At 41.8% G+C, this 23,387-nt stretch overlaps 1 protein-coding gene across 2 annotated transcripts in view; it reads right to left on the bottom strand.

Moving 5' to 3' along the window:
- Nucleotides 1–23,381, bottom strand: part of SEL1L3 (SEL1L family member 3) — a 53,832-nt gene extending 30,451 nt beyond the window's left edge. For both annotated transcript variants that reach the window (XM_014520463.2, XM_025205581.1), the window contains exons 1-10: nucleotides 23,309–23,381; nucleotides 18,239–18,806; nucleotides 15,860–15,986; nucleotides 12,765–12,886; nucleotides 10,114–10,229; nucleotides 7,632–7,687; nucleotides 6,008–6,140; nucleotides 5,164–5,296; nucleotides 3,842–3,988; nucleotides 2,774–2,955 (exon numbers count right to left, since the gene is read on the bottom strand). In XM_014520463.2, the coding sequence (XP_014375949.2) occupies nucleotides 2,774–2,955; nucleotides 3,842–3,988; nucleotides 5,164–5,296; nucleotides 6,008–6,140; nucleotides 7,632–7,687; nucleotides 10,114–10,229; nucleotides 12,765–12,886; nucleotides 15,860–15,986; nucleotides 18,239–18,806; nucleotides 23,309–23,371 (1,647 nt within the window). In that variant the 5' untranslated portion in view covers nucleotides 23,372–23,381. The remainder of the gene's footprint in view (nucleotides 1–2,773; nucleotides 2,956–3,841; nucleotides 3,989–5,163; nucleotides 5,297–6,007; nucleotides 6,141–7,631; nucleotides 7,688–10,113; nucleotides 10,230–12,764; nucleotides 12,887–15,859; nucleotides 15,987–18,238; nucleotides 18,807–23,308) is intronic.
- Between the last annotated feature and the right edge of the window lie 6 nt (nucleotides 23,382–23,387).

The raw sequence follows: 23,387 nt of genomic DNA on the forward strand, positions 1-23,387 counted from the left end.
CAGAATTGTCTCAAATATCAAGAATGTTGTCTCAAAGCGATTAGGGTTTTTTTTTGTTTTGTTTTGCTTTTTTACATAGAAAGCTATGAAAGAAACTCCACAATTCTTCCCTGTGAGTATTCCTGCTTGTCATTCTGCCATCACTAGAGTGGGTAGGGAATTTGATACATTGCTACTTAATTCAAATTATACTCTTTGGACACTAAAAGGCATCAACTTATAAATGGGGCTCTAAGGACAGGATTTTCCATAGCCTTTGCGCACTAGTGCTAATGGGTATTTTGCTCCAATTTTAGTGGAAGCATTAGGAGCATTTGAAAATGTCACTCTATATTGCTGCCTAGACTAGAAAAATGACCTGGTACTGAGAACAGTTTTCAGCAAGAGGCTTCCACTGCCCCACTTCAGCTGGTGCTGAAAGCAGTCTGGCTACTGCAGATCAAACAAAACCATTTTTCAGCACTGTTACAGAAAACATATCCCACCTCCCCCCCTCCAACTGGTCTCTAACTGTGCTGAAAACCATTTTGTCCTATCTGCACTAGCTATTAAAGCCTTCCCAACACCATCGGGAGGACCTGGAAGGCAATGTACTGGTAACATCTCTCTCCACAATAGGATGTGGCAAGCTTTGCCTCAGATGATTCTCAGCACTGCGGACCCCGTCTCCTCTTCTGCTGACTAATGCCCAGTCAGCCCCGGCATTCTTTAGAGTGCTTTGTGGCCTGCTACCTTTTCATAGTTAATTTCTGTCAGCAATTTCTTTAGTGTAAGTGTGATGTTGTAGCTGTGATGGTCCAGAAATTATGTGATTAATTATCCACAGGCTCTGCTCAGCTCTGGCCATGCCATGGGGGGAGAGGAGGGGAGCATCATCTTAGGCTCCCCCCACCCCCTGCCCATCCCCAGCAAAAATAAAGTCAGTGCCTATGAACTTAAGGCATGCCCCAAATCAATCATAAGATCAAAATTATATCCCTGTGATTTCTCTTCTGGGTCAAATGATGGCCAGAAGAGGAGAAAGTTATTTGTGTGGAACCTAAGACGCTTACAACAAAATTGCTGACAGAGGCAAGGATTTCTTAGGGTTATCTCTTTTATATCAGGGGGATAAAGTTACGCAAACTTTCAAATGTATAACATTTGAATGTAAGAACGTGAGACCTGAGGAAAAATGTCTTGCATTCAAAAGCTTGTCTAACTTTATCCCAACTACACAGTTGGTCTGATAAAAGATATCACCCTAAGAAATCCTTGCCCCTCTCAGCAATCTCGTTGTAAGCATCTTAAGTTCCACACAAAGAACTTTCTCCTTTTCTCCCCAGGAGCTCCTCACTGACTGTGCCACCATGGCGAGGCACCTCCTGCCTGCCCGGTACCAGTGGAGGGCACAACTCTATGCTACTGCCCCTGCTGCTGCCAGGCAGGCAGGGGGCGCTTCGCCATGGCAGTGAGGCTAGCATGGGCTCCCAGGGGAAGGGCAGCAGAGTGAGGAGCCCTGAGCCCACAGCAGGCAGCCTGCATCCGCCCTGCACACAAATCTGCATCCTCCCTCCCTCCCTGGGAGTTCACGCAGTGGCAGGGAGCCATGCCCACCAAACCACCCCACAGCTGGGCAGCACCCCCAGGCCCAGACCCTGCTCCACTCCCTCCCTCACCGTGGGGGCCTCAATCTGCCCCCCTTCCCCAAAGACTTACCTGCAGGCAGCTGGAAGAGCTGCTCTCTACTGCTGCCTGGAGCTGTATCCCTGGCCATATGCGTGCCCATATGCACATGGGACCCCCTGCATCCCGCTCCCTGCAGCCCCTTGTAGGCTGGAACTCTGCCAGCCTGCGAGGGGAAACCTGTTGTTTCTCATGTTTTTCCACAGTGAGTGGAAAACCTGGATCCCTGCATGATAATGGGGATCCAAGACAAATGCTGTCCCAGAGTCATGCACCCTAGAACCAGGACTTGATGTTCCCATTTCACGACTGTCCCGCTCAATTAGGGACAGGTGGTCACCCTACTGTCTTCTTGAAGGGGGTCAGGGCCCTCGGGCCCCAATGTACTCAGTACCTATGCTTAAGTTTGGAGTTCAGATGCTTATCTGAAGTGTAACCAAATTATCAAAAACTTTATGAATGTTTCCCCTCCTTGCCCACTTACAGAACTTCACTCTTGCACAATATAACCCAGGATCTCATTCCCTCCTTATTCTATGCAACCAATTCCCTAATTAAATTCCCTAACTAAATCTACACAGGAGGAACCCTGTGATCTGCTGTCCCTATCAGCCCGAGGATGATATTTTCTTAACCAGACTTCAGGGGGATGGACAGGAGTTCTGCTTTCTCCAGTCCATTTCTAGTCTGCATGCTCATCTGCAATTAACTATGGATATAAAGAAGACCATTTTCCCTGCTTCTTCAGCTACCTGAAAAGATTTTCCCTCCACCCCTATTCACTTTGCTACCTTCTTTTAGGGGTGACAAATCTGTTCATTCTGCCACTCTGGAACAGTAGAACATAGAAGTCCCTCTACTAGGTTTCCCTGCCATTAGTGCCCAAGCATAAGGGGATTCATAAGTATCTGTGACCAGCTGCCTACTAAAGGAGCAAGAAGAAAGGAAAGACATGGATAAGGAAACTATTGTTTAGCACTGAGATGGGGCAAACTACCAAAATATCTGTCATTGTTTTTCTCAAATGGGCCAAATTTTATCTATACAACCAATTTTGTAAATTGCTTTTAAAGGTAACTGGGTTGATCAGATGTAATGAATAAACTACCTTTATAGGATCTGCAGGCACACCGAGTCCCATTTCAAAAATCACTGCAAGGAAATAAGAAGCTCTGTGGTATCCACAGCAGCTGGAATCCATCAAAAAGGGGACTGAGTTGTTCATGGAGCTTAGACCATCAGCTCTGGAGAGATCTTTGGCAACCTTCTCAAATATCTTCTGGCCAGTTTCTAAAATTGTATAATTTTTGTGAAACATGTCCATCTTTTGCATTATGTCCATCCCATCATGACACAGTAAATTTCTCTTTCATTAAGTTAGGTGATATTCAAATTTTAAAAAGTACAACAACAAACAATACATAACTAACTGCTATATGTAAAAACAGTTTAAATCAGTTGTCATGTTTTTAACTGTTTCATTTATCCTTCCTTACTGGGTTAGTACGGCTGTCCCTTTTGCCATATGTTCTCACACAAAATGATACTTTACTGATTAAGGCACACCCTGAAAATAAAGAAACTCCTAGAACAGAAATGAGTAAATTAAAAATTGGTCCTAGGGGAAAAAAATTCAGAGACTTGCATAATTGAAATTCATGGAACAGGACTCTATTAGAAGACAGGTCAACATTAACAATGGGGGCAGAATCTGGTCCAGGGGAACTGTGTTAAAATGTGAAACATGCCCATCTTTTGCATTATGTCCATCCCATTATGACAGTAAATTTCTCTTTCATTAAGTTAGGTGATGTTAAAATTAAAAAAAAAAAATTGCTGCGACAAGTTAAAATTTGAAGTGATACTTGGTGCAGCTACATGAGACACTACATTGCCGTAGCAACAAGCTATGGTGAAGTAGCTTGTTGTGACAGCAACATAGTGCCAGCAGGCATAAACCACGATGTCAATGCTACATTGCTGTAGCGATGAGCTATGTTGCCATAGCTCATTGCTATGGCGACATACCATCTAAAAATAGCAGTGCGCTGCTGGGACTGCACAGTACTAAAGCAAGTACTAAATGACTGCATAGCACCAAATGCATAGTCAGGGGTATGTGTAGACACGCCAACTGCATAGTAATTTCAGCAAGGCAAGACAAAGTCATGATTACCGCTTGGTGAACTGAAATCCATCTCTTGCAGCAGCTTGAACAAGCTGTGATATTTCTCCCTTAGAGCCTTCCTCCACATAAAGGCATTGCACTTGGGCTTCTCTCCATATTTGTGGTTCAGGTATGAATAATAGTGTTCTTGTTTACCTAGAGAAAGTGATATATCTAAAAAAAATATCTGAACTAACTAAATAATGTTCCAAAAATGATTAACAACTGGCATATAGGATGGGAAGAAGAGAAAGGATCAGTGAAGTGATAATGCTGGTAAGCTCACTTAAAATAAAAAGAGATGATTTATTATAACATTTGCCACAGTCTTACTGGGACATGGTAACAAAATTCCTATTGGGAATATATAATAGTGTTGCAATGATGAGTTTTCCAATACATAACTAGACCTAGACTGTTATGCTGTTATGAAACAGAATGGATGCAAGGGTAAGCATTTTGCCTCTTGCTTCCTTTACATGAGGCATCTATAGAATAGATATTCCAAACAATCATGAAAATGGTTGGGAATTTTAAAAATATGTATGCAGTGGTGGCTAGCTGCTTTGTTGTACTATAAAATATTTGTGAATTTGATGGTATACTTAGCATATATTTGTACAGCCAGCTACAAAAATACTTGTATAGTTCTGGTTAGAGAAAAAAATAGGAGGATTTGAGTGGTATAGTATGTTAGCCTGAAATCATGTTATTGTTCCATTTTATTTCTCTGCCTTTTAAAAGAATTCAACAATATCACTTCTTTTTATGTTAGTATTCCACAGAATGGGAGCCTTTCTAATAACAAGAAACATGGTTTTAATCAGCCAGCAGCCATGATAATTACTGCAAAAGCAATATTTTTCCCTTACTATACACATAGCTTATGTTTATTGACAAAACAATTATCAAATTACAATGGGCATCTTTACATGTGCTCTGGGGATGGGAGAGCTTTAATTAGAGGGGCTTTGAGAGCTGCTCTAATTAAAGTGCCCTCAGCGTCATGTGTATTCAGTGTCACATGCTTCAAAATGGCAATGGGGGAGCTTTAACTAAAGCTCACTTGACAAGCTTTAGTTAAAGCACCCTGCCGCCATTTTGAAGTGTGGAGATGCTGAATACATGAGACACGGAGGCTGCTGGAGCACACTAATCAGCATACTCCAGCAGACTTGATTAATTGGGTCTGCTCTGATGCACTGTAATTATAGCGTAGAGCAGCATCCCCGCACTTCTACAGGTGACCATTCAGTCTCTGTTAAAAATAAAGCAAAGGAGAAGTCAATAACATGCAGCCTAATATTCAGACCTCACAATTCAATACTTACAATCTTTATGCACTGTTTGACCTTGTTGTACAATGTGTCCATACCAGGATACTATTTCTTGAATGTCTGCACAGCTCTCATAGTAGAGTTCAATTTGTTCCATAATTTCTCTGTCATAAATAGGATTAGAAATCTAGACAGAATCAAATTACCATTAAATCATAATAGTAGTAACTGCAAGACCTATAGCTATTTACATTTTGATAGGAGAAAATTTTGTAGACATTGGCTGTGTACAGGCATTCATTTCTACCAAAAGACATTTCTTCAGGTAGAAAATAGCCCAGGAGCCAAACTACAAGCATTCCTCCAGCCCAGGAGTGAGCAAAATATGGCACATGGACTGGATCTGGCTACCAAGGGATTTTATTCGGCCTGCAATGGGTCCCTTGGATGCACCTGGCCCAGGCGTGGGGGGCAGCCCAGGACATGGTGCATGCAGCTGGTCTTACCACTCCCGGGCACACAGTGGGGCTGGGCAGCACAGCAGCCAGACTCACTTCCCAGCAGCCCCCACAGCAGTGGTTCCTTTCAGCTGCCGCTGCCAGTCTCCTTCACCTCTGCCAGATCCAGCCCTGCTGTCCAGGTGCCCTAGCCTGTCTGCCTTGCTGTTGCAGCTGAGGTCTCTGGGCTCCAGGGTTAAATCACTTCTGGCAGAGTTTACATACTGACAAAATCCTCAAATTCTATTTTGTTTGATGACAAGCTTATCATCTGGGGTGACCAGATTTTGTAATTTGTCTCTACTTAGAACCCATGTACTCAGAATCAGTCTGTGACAACGGTGGCATTTCAATGGGTGAACTTATAATATAATCATTTTTGTTACTCTACACACACCTACCTGCTTTGTTTCCAAAACACTAAGACGATAGTATTTCACAGGTCCAAAGAATCCTTCAATGCCAGATGCATACACACTGCCTCCAAAAACTAAGTATCCAGCTGTATCATCAAAATAGAAATCTTCCCTAAAACTACAAAACAAGACAGATAAATGCTTTGGGTATTTGATATAGTAAACTAGAAACTTGTGTCTTACAATTCTGGTATAGACAAATTTTAATTCATCCCCAGCATCTATTCCTGTTCTTTATCTGTTTAGTCTTAAAATCAGTTCAATCTACTCAGACCAACTCTAGAAAAGAGTTGAAAAATATCTTGCTTCCAGCTAATATTTTAAGAGCACTGAGTTTTTTCTTGCTGCTGATTTACATACTTCAGGTGTCTTCCTGAATGATTGTGCGTCAGTAACATGTCAGAGATCTTGATTTTTTTCCCCACATTTCGTGCAAGTCAGCCATAGCTTGGTATATGAAATGTAGGCTGCACATCCTTTTGACAGTGATTAGCTGTACATTTGTTTTACACAGTTCAAATCTTGTAAACAGGAATAGAAAGGAGAAAGACTAACACTGAGGTTTACAAGAAAATTTATTAATATATAACACTCTTCATTATCCTAAAATTCTTGCACAAAAAGACAGAAAGAAAAGGACAATTTTAAGAGAAGAAATGACTCAATTGTTTGGATCCAAGAATGAAAAAAAGAAAGTAAGAATCAATGAAATGCTACAAATAAAGATTTCGCTCCCAGTCACACACTTTAGAGGCCTGATGCTCCTTTCTCCTAAATTTGATAGAAGTATTGCTGTCTGTTTATATCAGGGCTGCCCAACTTCAAGGGGCTGGGGCCACATGCCATATGTGGTGCATCAGCAAGGCCCACATTACTGCAAGCCCCTACACTGCTGCACTGCGCTGACAGTAGTCGTCCCCCCCCCCAGCTGCTGCATCCCATGAACAGGGGGCTGTTGCACTATGTGGGCAGTACCCACCTCAGGTCCCTCGCTCCAGCACACCCTGGGCTCTCCCAGTATCATTGGCTGTGCCACCCCACTCGCTGCATTGGGAAGAGGAGGTGAAAGCTGTCGGAGTGGGGAAGAGCCAAGAGATCTCAGCTGCAGCAGCAGCTGGGAGTGATATGAGGAGGGTTGGCCAGGTAGGATCCCAGGAACCACACAAAAACTACTTTTACGCTGCATGTGGCCCAAGGGCTGCCATTGGACAGCCCTAGCTTAAATGAAACAGATCTAGACCCAGAGGGTAAAATCCTGATTCACTGAAATCAGTGGCAAAACTTTCAGTCACTTCAGTGGCACAATTTCACTCCAAGAATCTCATCCAAAATCCACTGAAATTCACAACTTCCATCAATTCCAGCAGGCTTTGTACCACTCTCTATAGACCGGTTTGAGTAATGCATTAGTCCTTAACTAGTCCCACTGATTACCCATATAGCATTCAACATGGGTACAGGTAACAGCATTTAGTTCTGAGATTGTAGCAGTGAAGAGAGACTACTGAAACTTATTTTCTAAAGTTTTGGGAGCTGTCACCTGTATGCACAGATACTCCCCCTCCCACACCTAACCACATTAATTTGCAAGGGAGAAATTTCTTCTTACTCAAAGGACTGATGCTGCTGTCTTTTCACATTCTTCTCAACACTGCTTATTTCTATCTAAAAGAGTGTAAAATAAATGTCAGTTGTGATAGGCTAAATACTGCAAGTCAATTAGCTATAACATTTATTCAGTCCACTTTCATTCTTAATTTTGAAAATACAGATTTGTATCTTGCTTCATCTTTCTGGATATTACAAGAAATATGACACCATATCTCAAGGAGCAATTCTCATATCTGAACTATATTAGGAAATTTTACTTGAAAGTATTTGACTGATTTACCAAAGTTCTAGTCCTGGCATAGAAGTTGCTTATATCAGTTATCTCTCTCCAGTATTTTTGTTGTTATAAGACATTATACTTCACAAAAATTCTTAAAAGTTCATATCTATACCTCCACTGTGTTTTACTCTATCCTTCCCTTCTTGCCCCTTCTGCCCCTCCATTCCCCCAAAATCTAGAGGTGATTACATTTCCATACTGCTGCAGACACATCTATAAGTAGGCATTTATCTGCATCCCTAGGCACAAAAATATCTTCACAAAAACAGGCCTGGAACCTCTTTATGCCTCAATTTCTCATATATAAAATAGGAATAATAATCCCTCACTAATGCATTCATGTTGACTAGAGCCATACTGAACAGGATGGACCTGATCAATAGGGGCTAGGTGCTTAAAGAAAAGTTAGATGTCTAAATCCCTCAGAAGATGGGAGCCTTAGCCATTTGTCACAGGAAATCTAAGGCAGAGCAGGGTGTTACATCTGGATCTCCAAAGGACCAAGCTATGGCTCTGACCACTAGATATCTTTCCAGTAGCTGACTCTGCACAGTAGCTGACTGTTTCCCTTTCTATAGAAAATCAGATTAAACCTCTCATGTTCCCTTCATGTTTCTTAGTGGAAAAAAATTATGCAGCCATAAAATTTGAGGTTTTACCTCACATCTATATGAACTAAACATGTTATCTGCTCTCAGATAGCAGAATAATTTCTTAATGTACTTATCTAAGAGGCCAGCAAATCCTCAAACAGGAAAGGACCAATACACCTTATGTTAATATTGACAATTCCATTCACATTTGCACCTGAAATAGGCTTTACACTATGTCCTCTTCTCCTTCCACCTGAATGAAACACTAGTTCCAAACAGATAAAACAGGCAATAAAAAAAATGTTTTTAATTTTTTTTTAATTCCCTCTTTAACAACTGAGGTAGGAAACCGAACATATTGACAATAAATGAGATAACAGAAATGCAAATTAACTCTCAATTTTTATTTTTTGAAATGAGGTAGGCTGCTTTTTAGAACTTTGACCTTTTTCATGTACATATTTATATTATAGGTGGAGTGCAAGGACATACCTGTAATTAAGGTTACACAAGTGCTGTCATTGTAAAATGTTAGTTCTAGTTTATCAGTCTTTTAGCTTCAGGTGTAAAATTTGCCAGGATTGTCTTCTCAATTAATAAACTCATTTTAAAATATTTTGAACAAAACAGGTCTCTACATTTCTTTCCTTACATAGCTCTAGTGGTAATAGGCCTAGTGGTTGGTGGCAAAGAAACAATCCCTTGTTCTCAGATGTATTTTTTGATAGTCTGGTGAAAAAAATATAATTAAAATTACAGGGCTTTACAGAATATTTTGTGTATGGGCTATCGGTTTTGTAACACAGTCCTTCTTAACAGTGTTCTATTGGCTCTCAGCGTGCACGCAACAAGTTAAAGAAGGCATATGGTTTTGGGATGAGATATAAAGGAGAGCTGCTTTGATTAGAGCAGTTTTTGGATTACTGGAGAGAGACAGGAGGCACTTGAGGAGACTGAGGCACTTTCAATAAGAGGAAAAAATGAACCATAACATCAAAGACCTTGTTTGCACTAGAAAACTTTGTCACTCTTTCCCAGCAGCTGCACAGCTACACTAGAGCCAGAAACAGCATTAACTCAATCCTAAATAGGGCCAAAGATATTTTAGACCATGTCTACACAGCTCCCTGGTGCTGCTTCCTAAACTAGAAACAATGTAGCTGTGTCTGCAAATGGCTGTTATGTTATTTAGCTCACCTGCAGCACTATACAGCTCTACTGTTACAGGAGGCAGCACAACATGTCTGAGGGTGCTGCTGGCACAGGAAATTTACCATGTAGACATGGCCTTAGTTTTCTTGGCACAACAGGGAAAACATCAGAGCCCAGTCTACACCAGTACTTACATCACCGCTGGAAAACTTTGTGATGTGGATGCACCGTGATTGATTCGTATGTATGGACTGGTGATAAACATTAGCCCCAGGTCAAAATATGTCATTTCAAATCTTGGGTCTCTTATTCTTTGATGTATGAACATGTGTACATCGGGGAATGTCCCTCAGCCCAGTTTATTAATGGGTTTGTTAGTGACAATCAAATATAAATAACCCTCTGCAAACCCCAACCATGCTACTATCATTCAGCAGCTGTACCAGCACACATACCTGTCCACCCTCAAAAGAGAGATCTAGACGAAACCACTGTTTGAGAGGAAGGCTGAAACTAGTTACCACTGCAATGTCTTCTCCTTCAACAAGGTGCATCTGAATATGAATGTAACCTGACAAAAGAACAATGAAGGACAAGAAGGCAATAGAAAATTATGAAAATACTAATGCTAAAAGCTGGCTTCCTAAAATGCTGTTTACAATAATCCTGTCCTGTTCATCACCAACGAGGAGATCTGAGAAATCACCAACCAGCCACCTGTCTGTACCAGAATCAACAGGAAATGCTGAACGTGTGTGAGACATATGTTCTAGGTATACATAAGCAGAATTTCATTGCATTCAAGAAAACCCTGAAGGGATCCGAGAGAAAGAACAGCAAATGATGTATAAAAACGGAAGAAAATATTGTTTGCCACATGCACTAATGCTGGCTCTAGAAAGGTCGAATTTAACATAACATGAAGAAGTAGGATGAAAACTTGACTGTATTTATTTAGAATTGCAGAAGTCAGATTCAGAATCTAAGGTCTTCAGGCACTGTTATGGGTATAAGGTCTTCAGGATTGTTATGATCTTGCAGTCTAATGTCATGTATAACACAATCCATAGCATTTCTCCAAATGATTCTTACATCAAGCCTGGAACGTCCAGTGGCACTGTACCATACATTTTAAGAAAAAATGTCAATTCTTGAGTAAGACATTTATATAATGTAGAATCCACTGCACCCCAAGGTAAGTTATCCCAATGGTTAATTATTCACAGATAATTAAAATGTCCAGTCTGAATTTGTCTGAATTCATCTTCTAGTCCAGTGGTTTTCAACCTGTGGTCTGCAGATCCCTGCGGGTCCTCAGACTATGTCTAAAAGGTCTGTGAAAGATGTCTATGACCAATCAAATGACAATACTCACACTTAAAATCCAAAGAGGCCTGCATGCCATTCAAAATTTCCAAAGGGGTCTGCACCTCCATTTGAAATCTTTTAAGGGTCTGCAAATGAAAAGAGCTAGAAAACCACAGTTCTAGTCACTGGATGTTGCTATAGCCTTGACTGCTAGATTGAATTGTTCTCTATGGGCATATTGACATGAGATGCTTTACTGCATATTAGACTAATCTACTGCACAGTAAAGCCTCACCATCTACACGTGTGCACCATCTGCTGCAGTTAGCTGCTACCTGTAAATATAGATGCTGTGCATGTGTAGACACTTAATAGGGGCAAATTTGCTCCTGGTCAGCCTCAACACCAGGGGCAAAAGAGAATGGGGAACTCCCCCCGATCCTGCTGCTACTCATCTCCCAGCTCCCCACAAGAGCCGAGAACTGAACTGTGCTCAGATGGAGTAGCTCTCTGCCCCCCATCCCAGTGCTGCTCATCTGCTGGCTCCCCACAGGAGCTGGGAGCTGAGCAGCTCCAAGACTGGGGAGCACTCTGCTTCCCTGCCCAGCAGGGTGCTGGCTAGCAGCTGTCCTGCTTCTGGGGCAGCTCCCGGCCAGCCCCTGACAGCTTGGGGAAATCCCTGCCCAGCATGGGACTGGCTGGGAATTGCCCCAGAAGTGGGACAGCTCCTAGCCAGCCCTTAATTACTCAGGGATTTCTCTGCCCAGCCAGGGGCTGGCTAGGAGCCACGCCAAAAGTGGGACAATACCTGGCCAGCCCCTGGCTGCGCAGTGAAGCCCCACTGAGCACGGGCTTGTCCCCATGTGCATGTGGCTGGGAGAACTTTGCAGCAGCCACTGTCTCCTGGCCCCATTCACATCAGGACCCTTCCTAATGTGCACAGGTCCAGGAGACAGCTGCTGCTGAAGCCAGCATAGCTCTTCTGGCCCTGTGTGCATCAGGACCAGTCCTCTGTGTTCCCGGCCATCCCCCAGGGGAGCCTAGAGTTGCCCCTGGCTGTTGCAGGGGACCAGCACAGGGTAGGAGCAGCCCTGTACTGGGCTACTCTCATTGGTAGCATGTTTACTCTCAACAGGTAGCATGTTTAGATGTGCTCTCAGAGAAGGCTTACTGTGCAGTACTTTTCTGTGCAGTAAGCCTTTATAGCATTAATAGCACGGGTAGCTGCAACCTGTGAATAGCAACTTTTTCTGTTACTCTTTGCAGACTTTGATCCAGTCACCTCTGCACCTTTTTGGAGATAAGATAAATAGACTGAGGAGTGTAAGAATCATTATGGTAGCCCTTTTGTGAGGCATTTCCAATTTTTAAACATTCTTTTTGAATTGTGGACTTGAGAACTGTGTGCGACATTCCAGTAATAGCTTCACTTCTGTTGTTCTTTACTCCTACTCAATTTTTCTCCATTTACACATTCAAGGATGGTGTTTCTATAATGTTGAACACTGTGAAAACATTCTATTAAATCCTTTAGTTCTTCAGTGTGGGATTGTCTTGAAAGGAAAGTTAGAAAAAAATGGACACTTTCTGAGTTGGTCAAATCTGGACAATCCATAGCAAAGTGTACCTGACTTCTGGATATCTTCTGTTCCCAGAAAAAGGCCTAAAATGAAGCATTCCCTGAGGGATAAATTTGACAAAAAGACACAATAAAAATTCCTGTAAATGCTGTTCTTTGCTACAGGCACAGGGAAGACTGTATTAGATTTCCTATAGATAACCTTATGCTATTACTTACCTTCTTCACTGAGAAATACAGCAGGGGTACTGTACATTTCTTTGGGGTCAATAAAGTAAAGTATTCCACACAGGTTCTTTTTGCAGTGATGGAGCAAATAAAGCCAGACTGAAATAGTAAACCTACATGGGCAAAAAGAAACAATTGACCCACTCTTAAAGATAAATATCATTTTGAGTTTTAAAAGTTATTAATTTAAAAGTGCTTGTTCTGCTTTAATTTACAAACTGATCTTCAAAACAGAACCTAGAGCTGTCAGAATTCTTCAGAATCCAAGATTCTTGCTCCTGATTCTCTGCTTCTGTGCACTGATGTAGTACAGAGAGAAATCAGATATAATACTTGACTATTTTAAACTCATAGTGATAGATTACACTAGTGATTTGAGCAAATTCCTACAAAATCTTCAATGGGAAGATCATAGCCAGCCTTTCTGCTGATACAGAAGGAGTGAGGAGGACATAACAGCCTTCCTGCCCCTTAGCTTTTGCTCCTGTGCAGGGGCTGATGATCATGTGGCTAGGGTGCTTGGGTACCAAAACTCTGAAAGGAAAAAGGGGAAAGCCCTTTTTTACAACCTAAAACCTAATGGCAAAGATCTCCAAAAGGTGGGTAATAGCTGAGCACAGAAACTTATCAGGCCACTGCCAGAGAAGTAGATCTCAGCTACTGCCAGATCCTACACTAGTATGGAAATCAACTGTGACAAATGAGAACCAGCTCACAGTTCTGTAGGCAAACATCCTCAGGGTGGGTGCATTTGTAACCTTGGCTGCTGAAACCACTGAACAAATATTCTGTGCTAGTTAAAAAACAGGATATGCACCGTGGGAAGTCAGCTTTGAAGGAATTATAGGAATCCACCCTCTGTAACATGGTCATGAGCAACTGTTACAAGGTTGTGCAGGATAAATAAAGGTGTGGCTTTTGCAAACCATACAACAATAAACACAAGAGCAGGATCAAATGCTTCACTGAGCTGGAGAAACTATGCTGATTCTGGTGCAGATCCACAGTGGAGAGTCTGACACACAAAATGCAGAATCTGTTCAATAGGCTGGGATGCTATTGTTTACTTCAACTGGAGCAGAATTAGGCCAGGGTTTGGGTCCTTTGAACATCCCAGCTCTGGTGAATAACTCGGCAGAAAACTACATTTAGCAGTATAGTTTTAATGGCCTTTAAAAAGTGAAATCAATCATACTCGTATTTTTATAGTTTATAAAAATATGCATTTTAAATGCGTTTAAAATATGTTACTTTTATTTACTTGTATCAAGTTGTTCTTTAGAGACACTGAATATTGTATGGCAGTGTGTAACTTCATTTAAACTAAAACAGCATGGGTCATCCAACCTAATGGTAACTCCTGATAAGTGGATGGGAGATGAATTGTTATTCAATAAAACCTGTGCCCCCATATAATGTGTATTGCTACATCACTCCTATATGCATGTGGGAGAGGCAGAGTAGTTTGTAAGTCACTTGTACAATGATTGATACAGTGAATATCTACATGTAAAGACTGTGCCTTTTGTAGGCATTCCTCAGGTCTGTATACCACTGTGGTCAACTGCTACATTCCCCTTAATCTCCTGACTAAAAGTGTGCAGTGACCCCTCTGACAGGCTTTATGGAACACAGTGGTGACTCAGCACCCATGTCTCTACATATCTCAGTTATAATGCTACAGAAGGGTATAATGCTGAGCTGTGGCCAGATTCTATTATATTTGCTGAGGGTGCCTCAGTGGACTTAGGTACCTAGTGCAATCTTATTCCATCCTCCTTGAGTCCATGAAAAACTGTTAATGCAAAAGACCAGGTATAGACTTTACACTTTTACCAGTATAAGTGATCAGAAACTGGTCTATACCCATAAGAGAACAGAAGTTTGGCACATAAAACTGGTTTACACCTGTAACAGAACGGAAGTTCGGTATACATATACTGGTTTAAAAATGGTGGAACCCGGTCTAAAATTTGCCCCCCTCCCACCCCCAAGAGTGAATGTGTGTTCTGTTTGCTACCAATCTAAACTACACCACTTATAGAAAACCACTAACTTAGATTGATTCTGCCCTGGACTTCCTTAATGTCCGTATCTAGCCCATGGGTCTACAGCTACTAAAGCTGGCAGATCCTCAGCTCATTTGGCAAGCCATCCTTCTTGTCTTCTGCTATTTAAAGTACTGTGTACTGTGTCCAGTTTCTGGAGTACTGTGTCCAGTTCTGGGCACCCCACTTCAAGAGGGATGTGGACAACATTGAGAGGGTCCAGAGGAGGGCCACCCACATGATCTGGGGACAGCAGGGCAGACCCTACAATGAGAGGCTACGGGACCTGAACCTGTTCAGCCTTCACAAGAGAAAGCTGAGGGCGGACCGTGTGGCCATCTATAAACTCACTAGGGGGGACCAGAAGGGGTTGGGGGAGACCTTGTTTCCCCTAGCGCCCCCCAGGATAACAAGGAATAATGGCCACAAGTTGTTGGAGAGTAGATTTAGATTAGACATCCGTAAGAACTACTTCACAGTTAGGGCGGCTAGGCTCTGGAAACAACTTCCAAGGGAAGTGGGGCTGGCTCCTACCCTGGGGGTCTTTAAGAAGCGGCTCGATGCCTACCTGGCTGGGGTCATTTGAGCCCAGTTTTCCTCCTGCCCAGGCAGGGGGTCAGACTTGAAGATCTACAAGGTCCCTTCCGACCCTACTTCTATGATTCTATGAAAGCCCGTATGTGACTCTAGTGAGCATTCTGTATTTCATTAACACTGATACCCTGGATTGAGATTACAGTCAGAAATTCAGAGGAATGTGGATGTCCTTTCTCTCATGTAAGGACCTGCAAGGAGGCCTAGGAGCCTGCAGGCAAAGTGTTCTTCACAATATACCACTGCTCTATGAGACCTCAGTATAAGGGGTTGAGAGGTTTTACTCCAGTACTGCTGGAGAATTTACACAAGGACTAAGTAGCAAGGGGAGTGAGGCCAAATCTATCTGGTTTAGCTACTCTCCTGTCTATTCTATACTGAGAAACCTTATAAACAACACCAGGGCTTGTCAAGAACCATCTTCAGTTATTTGCACTTGCTTACACCGGGTAATCGATCTGATGCTGTCTGATTGTCTCAAGCTCTTTGTTCTTAAATTTCTCAAATTTCTTCACAATTCCTGTTTTCTCTCCAGTGGATGCATACAGAAAATTGAGGATCTGGACAGCATCTGTAAAATGAAATAATTCTTAATCTGCCAGAAAAGGTACAGGGTTAGAGACAATCCTTATTAATGACCTTTGTTCAAACCCTCAAATGTTTAAATCAGTGATCTGGTAACACAGAATAAAAAAATAAGAGCTAATGAATCCACACATGCTTGTTATTTCACCTTTCTTCTATTAAAAGACTGCAGATGTTTAAAGAGTAGCTCAAGGGAGGGGAAGGAGCATGGAGTCTATTTCAGGCCTATATTTACAAATGAGGACAGGGTAGAGTGATTTAAATGTGTGATAAAAATAACCATTTGGATGCTGTTTTGTACAAGTAGAAAACTTGATTTAAATAGTTGATTTTAATCTTTTATAGCCGTGCTGTTTTTTAGCTAATTTTCCACATAATTCAGTATTCTCTTTCATTGGTAGCTATTAAAACAAGTTGCTTTGCAATTACACATCATTTTTATAGTAAATGTGGTACTTATTTCTGCTAATTGGGAAGATATCCTACCACTGTACCCAGTTACTTCCACAGTTACATGCAAAGCAGACATTTATTTAGAGGCCAAACTTTTATAATTTTATTGTAAACAAAATTTGTAAATGATACATTTTTATGCCTGAGATGATCCACTTTTTATCTTCTTATTTGTGTGAGGCTGCAATTGGATAGAAAATGGAATTCTATTAAAATGCACAGAAACACCATGAATATATTTCTGTTACTGTGTAAGCTAATTAGGATGTCTATCATTTGATATTAACCTGATTTATTAAACAAAATAAAAATGATTTGTAGTTAGTAAATTGAACTGTTTCTGATCACTCTGCCTGTTAGACTTTAGAACGCTCAGATCTCAACCTTTCACATCTCACTTTTATTTATAGATTAGAAAAAGAAAACAAATATACTTCCTGCTTTTTCATGTCCAGATTGGTTTCTCAACTTTAAATGAACTACTTTGAATAATTTGCCCACCTGCACCTCTCAAAGAGGCTACCCAAAGCTGGTTTAACACTTCAACAAACTCTGGGTCCAGGTGCTCAGCAAGTAACTTCCATTTCAAAACATCTGTAGTAAACAAGTGCTACTTGAATATTACTCTAATTTAATGTAAATGATTTTAATAGATTATGGAAAATTTGGGCTTTAACACAGACTAGCAAAATGTTACATTTAATTTTAAGAACTTTATTTAAAAAAAAAAGTATGACTTCAACTAAAAAATATCCAATTTAATATAATTTTTTTTTTTTAATTTTGATCCTTCTTCATTGCTCTCCATCCATTTTATCCAATGAGTATTAAATGCAAGGTAAAGTGGATCAACTTCATGAGAAAGGTGTTACCCACTCCCCTCCAACCTAACTCACTGGCGATGTGTAGGGGGCGCACGTGCACCCCCCGAGAGTGGCGGTGCACCCTTTACAAAAAGTGTCAGCGGTGCCTGCAGGCATTCACCGCTTTCCCTCCTTGCCCCCTGCTGCGGACACTGCCAGTGGCATGTCACACTCTGTCCCACCCCTGCCACTGACAGCGCTGGTGGCATCTGCGGGAGCTCCCTCGCTTACCACTGCCGTGCTCCCACTGCCACCAGCGCCACCATGGACATGTGGTGTTCATGGCCTAATTTGTGGTTAGCACTCCCTAAATTACTTCTATAAGGATTACACATGTAAAATTGCAGGATTAGCCCTAGAACAGTGCACTATGGCTCCAAGTGAAAGTCTATGGAAGGCAACAGAAACTGATTTCAGTGATTCAGTTAAAGCTCTAAATTGTTGTGTTGCTTTGGCACTATGGTCAGGTACACACGTTACACTTTTACCAGTATAAGTGATCAGAAACTGGTCTATACCCATAACAGAAGTTCGGCACACAAAACCAGTGTATACCCATAACAGAACAGAAGTTTGGTACACATAGACAGGTTTAAAAATGGTAGAACCTGGTCTAAGATTTTCCCTGTGTATTCTGTATTCTGTTCGCTACCAATATAAACTACGCTACTTACAGAAAACCACATAACTTAGATTGATTCTGCCTCAGGCTTTTTGAACGTCTGTACCTAGCCTATGAGTTTGCCCATGCTATTATGAAACTAATGCGGAATATTTCACAATGTAGGCAGTCACATTTTGCCACCAAAAGTACATTCTTTTGGCACTAATATTTTCATAAATACACCCTTTCTCAGCAAATTAAAGAACATGTCATTTTGGTCTTAGCTTTCCATTAAACAAAAATGGCAATAATACTTACCATCCTCATGAGGACACTGAGGTATCCAACTTGCCTGGAGCTTCCATATATATTCAGAGCCCCACTTCCAGCATATTCTGTGATCTTTGTATGGGCGTTCAAGAGGTGGAACTGTTTCCAGAAAAGTATAATTCCTGGCAACTGCCTGCTGGTAGCTTTCATTGCCCACAGCATCATACCTCCCCATAGGTTTGTGACTAATCCATGCATACAGTATCACAGCGTCCACTATTACGGAGTGTTTGATGAAGAAATCATCTCTGTAAACCATGATGCTTGGGAATTTTAACTGCAGTGTTCGAGTATTACTGATATGAAGTTGTTTCTCATTCTTCCATCTCTTCCTATACACTGACACACCAGTTCTGAACTCCGAGGAAGCTACAGCTTCCAAGTTGACAATGCAGGGCTTAGAACATAAATACTGAACTGAAACTTTGGAATCATTAACAATTTTCTTTTCTACTATGTTAAGATGAATAAAATCTTCATAAGCTATATTGAGCTCAGACTGTAGAGTAACTGATGTTGTCCGCAGTGTCTCCTTTCCAAATGATGGCAAAAAATTCTGGAGAAAAAATATATAATGTTAACTCCACCTCCCTGAATTACACTGATTATTAATATGTTTTCAACAATGATATTTCAATTGCAAATTTAAAACTAAGTACTTAGACACAACATAAAGAAATTTACTACGAGCTATTGAAGAAAACTGACCCATTTTAAATTCTTAGGATTTAACAACAAGAAAAACAAACAAACCCCAGGTATCATGTACACAAGGGTCTCGCATGGGATCTAATGCAAAAAGACTGACTTTAAGAAGTACTAATTACTTATTGCAAAACACCTACTGTAATTTACCAGCTTTTGCTCATTTTGTTGTTGCCAGCTTCATTGGAATCATTTTAAAATAAATGTTGTTACTAAACAGTAGCTTTAAAATTAGTAATTTGTAAAATAGGAATAGCATCTTACCCACTTCACAAGAGTTTTGTGAGGATTAATTCATATTCATATAGCATTAAAAGTGATTTTCAAATGTACTTTAAGGAATACACTGGGTCATAATGGTTCACTTACAAACCCGGATGAAAAGCACAGCAGCTGTTATTTACTCAGTGTTAACTCCTTTGTAAGGATGGAGGAGAACACATTTTGGAGGGGTTTCATTTGGGCAATACATCACCTCCCCAGGTAATTCTGCAGTTCTCTGTAAAGCTAATCCTTTTCCTTTTGTTTCTTCTCTGCAGAAGAATTTACAATTTACTTTCAACAGTTGGCCTGACGTGTCCAAGATCTTCAGGTTGCTGTGAATTTTACAAGTTGGCAGGCATATCTACCAGTACTTTTTGGTCTGATCACATCTGATTAATTTTAACTGTTTAAAATACTGAGGCTGTTGCTGTTTACAGCGTTGTAGCCTTAGACCCTTTGTAGATGAGACTTTCCATTACAAAGCCCTGTTTGCAGTTGCTGGTCAAACTTTCACAACCTGGACTGAAATAATCTATGCTGGGTGTCTGTCTCAGGTGATTTTTTCAATGTAGTTCAGAAAATTTTGAGATTGAGATTAGAAGAAAATACATAATTTTGCCATGTTAAAATATCCTTGCAATTGTTCATATTGAGAAGCCGTAGATAAATGAACTTGAAATTAGGTGGGAATTACTTTAGTGTCAGCATTATGCCTCTTGACTCCCATGTAAATATTTACCCAAATTGGCCAAACTAAAAGCCTCTGAACACTCTCAGTTTGAATGTGCTCAATCAAGTCTGACTACAGTTTGGCAGCTAATCTCTCTAAAGATCCTTTTTGTGCTTAGTACCCTCTCCCTCTTCCCAGCTCCAGCCAGAATCTGCCATCCCCAATTATGTGATTTGCTTCATCCCAGAATTGTAAAGGCTAAGCAGAACTCTCCCCATGATTGCTTCTGAGTGCCAGGGTCCACTGTGGTACTCAGCATCTTGACTGACAGCAGAGAGACGGTCTTTCATTTGCTACTGATGCAGGTGTGCAGGCAACAGAGGAACTCTGTTTTAATGCAAAAGGCAGGAATGTTGACAAAAAGAGACATGCTGGAGAAGTAAGGGTGGGGGAAGGAGCAGCATGGTGTACAATGGGAGGGAGTGAGGGTACACAGCAGGGGAGGGTTGCAGGAGCCCAGGTGACAGAAGCATAAAGGGCAGAAGCCAGATGGCAGTGGTAGGACCAGAGGTGAGCAGAGAAGCATATGTGAGCATAAAAGTGGAGGCATGAGGCTGACAGGAACAGAGAGGGAGGAGATAAACTGGGAGCATGGGAGTAGAAGGGTCAATAATCTCTTAAGAAAATTCCCTTCCAAAACTGGGATGGAATCCAGGAGTCCTCTGCTATCAACAGCTGTAAATCCCACTAGCAAACTGTGTGCCTTACCACTTCACCTTCCCTCCTTCCCCCTTCATTCCTGGGGGTTAAATTTGTTGAGCACTCACAACTGCAACAGAAACCCCTGAGAGCTGCACTCTGAATATACTAAAATACCAACTTCTTTGAAAAGTCAGGGCCAAGGTACCTCAATTTGTGCATCTACAATGAGTGGGCTCTTTTGGCAATTTCACCATTTTTCTATCTGTGCCATACTTCCTTGCCTGGAAATGGACAGACACTCCTCTTTTAGAGTGCTGTGAAAATAAATTCATTAATGTTTGTGAGGGACACAGGAAATCACCATTGGAAACCTCATGATAAAAGCCCATGAGAAAATTGGGCTGGAGAAAATCTGTCTTGGAGGCAGGGTTTGAATGGTGTACCTTAAATAAGACCTGTGGCCAGACAACAAAAGGAGGATAAAAAGAAATATGAATCATGAAATAAAGAAGAACACATTCTTTTTTAGCTGAGGCGAGAAGAGTGGGATGTGTTTCTACCAGTTTTATTCCTCGGTAGCTATCCCAGGTGCTGTAACTGAGAGGAAATCTCTGCTACATTTCATCTTAGCCTTCATCCCAAAGTTTTCCTTACTTGTGAAAATCTTTGCTTCCTCTTTCTGTAGCTGCTCCTAACCTCCTCAAATAGCAGCAGTGCCACAGAGGCATGATTTTTGACAGTTTCACTGATGCTTATGTGCGTGCAAACAGCAATAGTGAAACTGTCTTGTGTCCTGCTTTGCAGTCATGGGAAGACAATACTGCATTAAGTTTACGTCCATAAGGTTATTTTCACATCCAAAAAGACTATAATTTTTTTATTAATGCTGCTGAATTTGATTGTGTGGCTTCTATCAACTTGCCAGACTCATCAGCAATGAGTAAAGGAGTTTATCAGAAATATCATTGATCAGTGAGGTTCTGAAACATCACAGGAACAACAAATGCAACAACAAAGGAAATACAATGCAATGCAAATACAAGGCAGCAACAAAGGAAAAAGAATGAGTGGACATGATTAATTTTTCCTTTAAAATCTGGGATAAAACTGTTACTGAGATCTTTTTAACCCTGGCAGAACTGGACTGACCTTAGTGATGTTTCACCAGCTTACACAAGACTGAATATGACCCAGTACTTTCTGTGTGAAAACCCAACTGTTTCATACTACTCTATGTTGTAAGATGAGTGAAAAAGGCCGAGAATCAGGAGCAGGACACAAAGAGCCTCACTTTGCTTCCATGCATATAAATAGCAAAAAATAGCAAAAAGATATTTGACTTCAATGGGAGCCCAAGGAACCAAAGCAGATTCCCAGAAGTGTCTGAAAGTAAGTTAATAAATGTAATTGGTGCCATTAAAGCTCAGTATTATTCACCACTCTGAGCGTATGCAGTATGAGAACCTACAGTTACAGGTAAAACAGGAGATATCAAAGACACCGGAAGCCCTCTGGAATCAAAGCAGTTATGTTAATGGCACCTCACATACAAAGCTTTTTATTGCACTAATTTAATAACTTAGTCTTTGTTTGTTCAGTTATGTACACCAAAAAGCAGTAGTCCTAATTTTGTGTAAAGGGGAATTAAATCATTAAAATGATTGAGGATCCTTTTTCAACAGGCTACAAGAGATCAGTATCTCCACAGGGTTAATCATCTATGTGGCATTTTCTACTTCACAATTTGTAGGACTGTTGTTGCCAGAGGCAAAGATGGGAATCTGAAGCATGAACCAAGATTGCACGCAGGTGCGCACACGGCCTTTTGTAAGGGAATCAGATGCAGCCAGCACGCAATGTTCTGATGATAAATTCTCATGCTGAGATAAAGGACCTGGTTGAGAGGTTTATAAAAACCTCTTATAACCTGCCCCCTCCTGTTTATGGAAAAAAAATAACCTAAAATTGGTAGTTTTTTGAAAACAAGGAAATAAATATGTAGGAAGGTAAGATGATTTAGAAGTGTAAAGCTAGATGTTTCAGACAAATCAGGGGCTCAGGGCCCACCAACGGAACCAGTTGTGAAAAGTTTCTACCTTAGGCAGTCCAAGAAGACTGTCAGTAGAGCTACGCTTCCCAGCACTGGGTGTTGAGCTGCTCTGACAGGGTGATCCTGAGTGCAAGTGCCACACTGCCCTGAGTATCTGGCCCAACGATTCCTGGCCAGGTCTACAAGCATAGACAATGAAGGTTGGACAGGACCCCAGGAGGTCGCATCTAGTCCAACCTGCTGCTCAAAGCAGGACCGTCATCCCAGCCAAGACTTTGTCTACCTGCTTCTTAAAAACCTCCAAGGATGGAGACTGAACAGCTGTTCTGGGGAGCCTGCTTCAGGGCTTCACTACACTCCTCAGGAGAAGGCTTCTCCTCCTATCTAACCTAAACGCCCCTTGCTGCATCTTGAGGGGCTTCCAGGTTTCTGGCCCGGGCATTGACCACTTGCTGGGTGCTGAGCGACGGGAATGGTCCGGCTCCCACTGCCTTGTTAGAGCGATGGCAAGGCGCAGGAGCTGGGGAGGGACCGGCCCGGGCCCCGCAATGACTCAAGTCCTCGCGAGTGGCAGCCTGGGTCAGCGCCCCGCCTGGGCCAGGGCTGCGGAAGCGACTTGCGCTCGGATCCCCAGGCCCGGCAGCACCCGCGGGCCGGGGGCACTCACCGGCAGGCTCAGCAGCAGCAGCGGGAGGAGGAGGGCGGGCGGCGGGAGCGCCCCGCACCGCATGGCCGGGCCGCCGGGT

The sequence above is a fragment of the Alligator sinensis genome, unplaced genomic scaffold, assembly GCF_000455745.1.
Source record: "Alligator sinensis unplaced genomic scaffold, ASM45574v1 scaffold745_1, whole genome shotgun sequence".
Taxonomy (NCBI): Eukaryota; Metazoa; Chordata; order Crocodylia; family Alligatoridae; genus Alligator; species Alligator sinensis.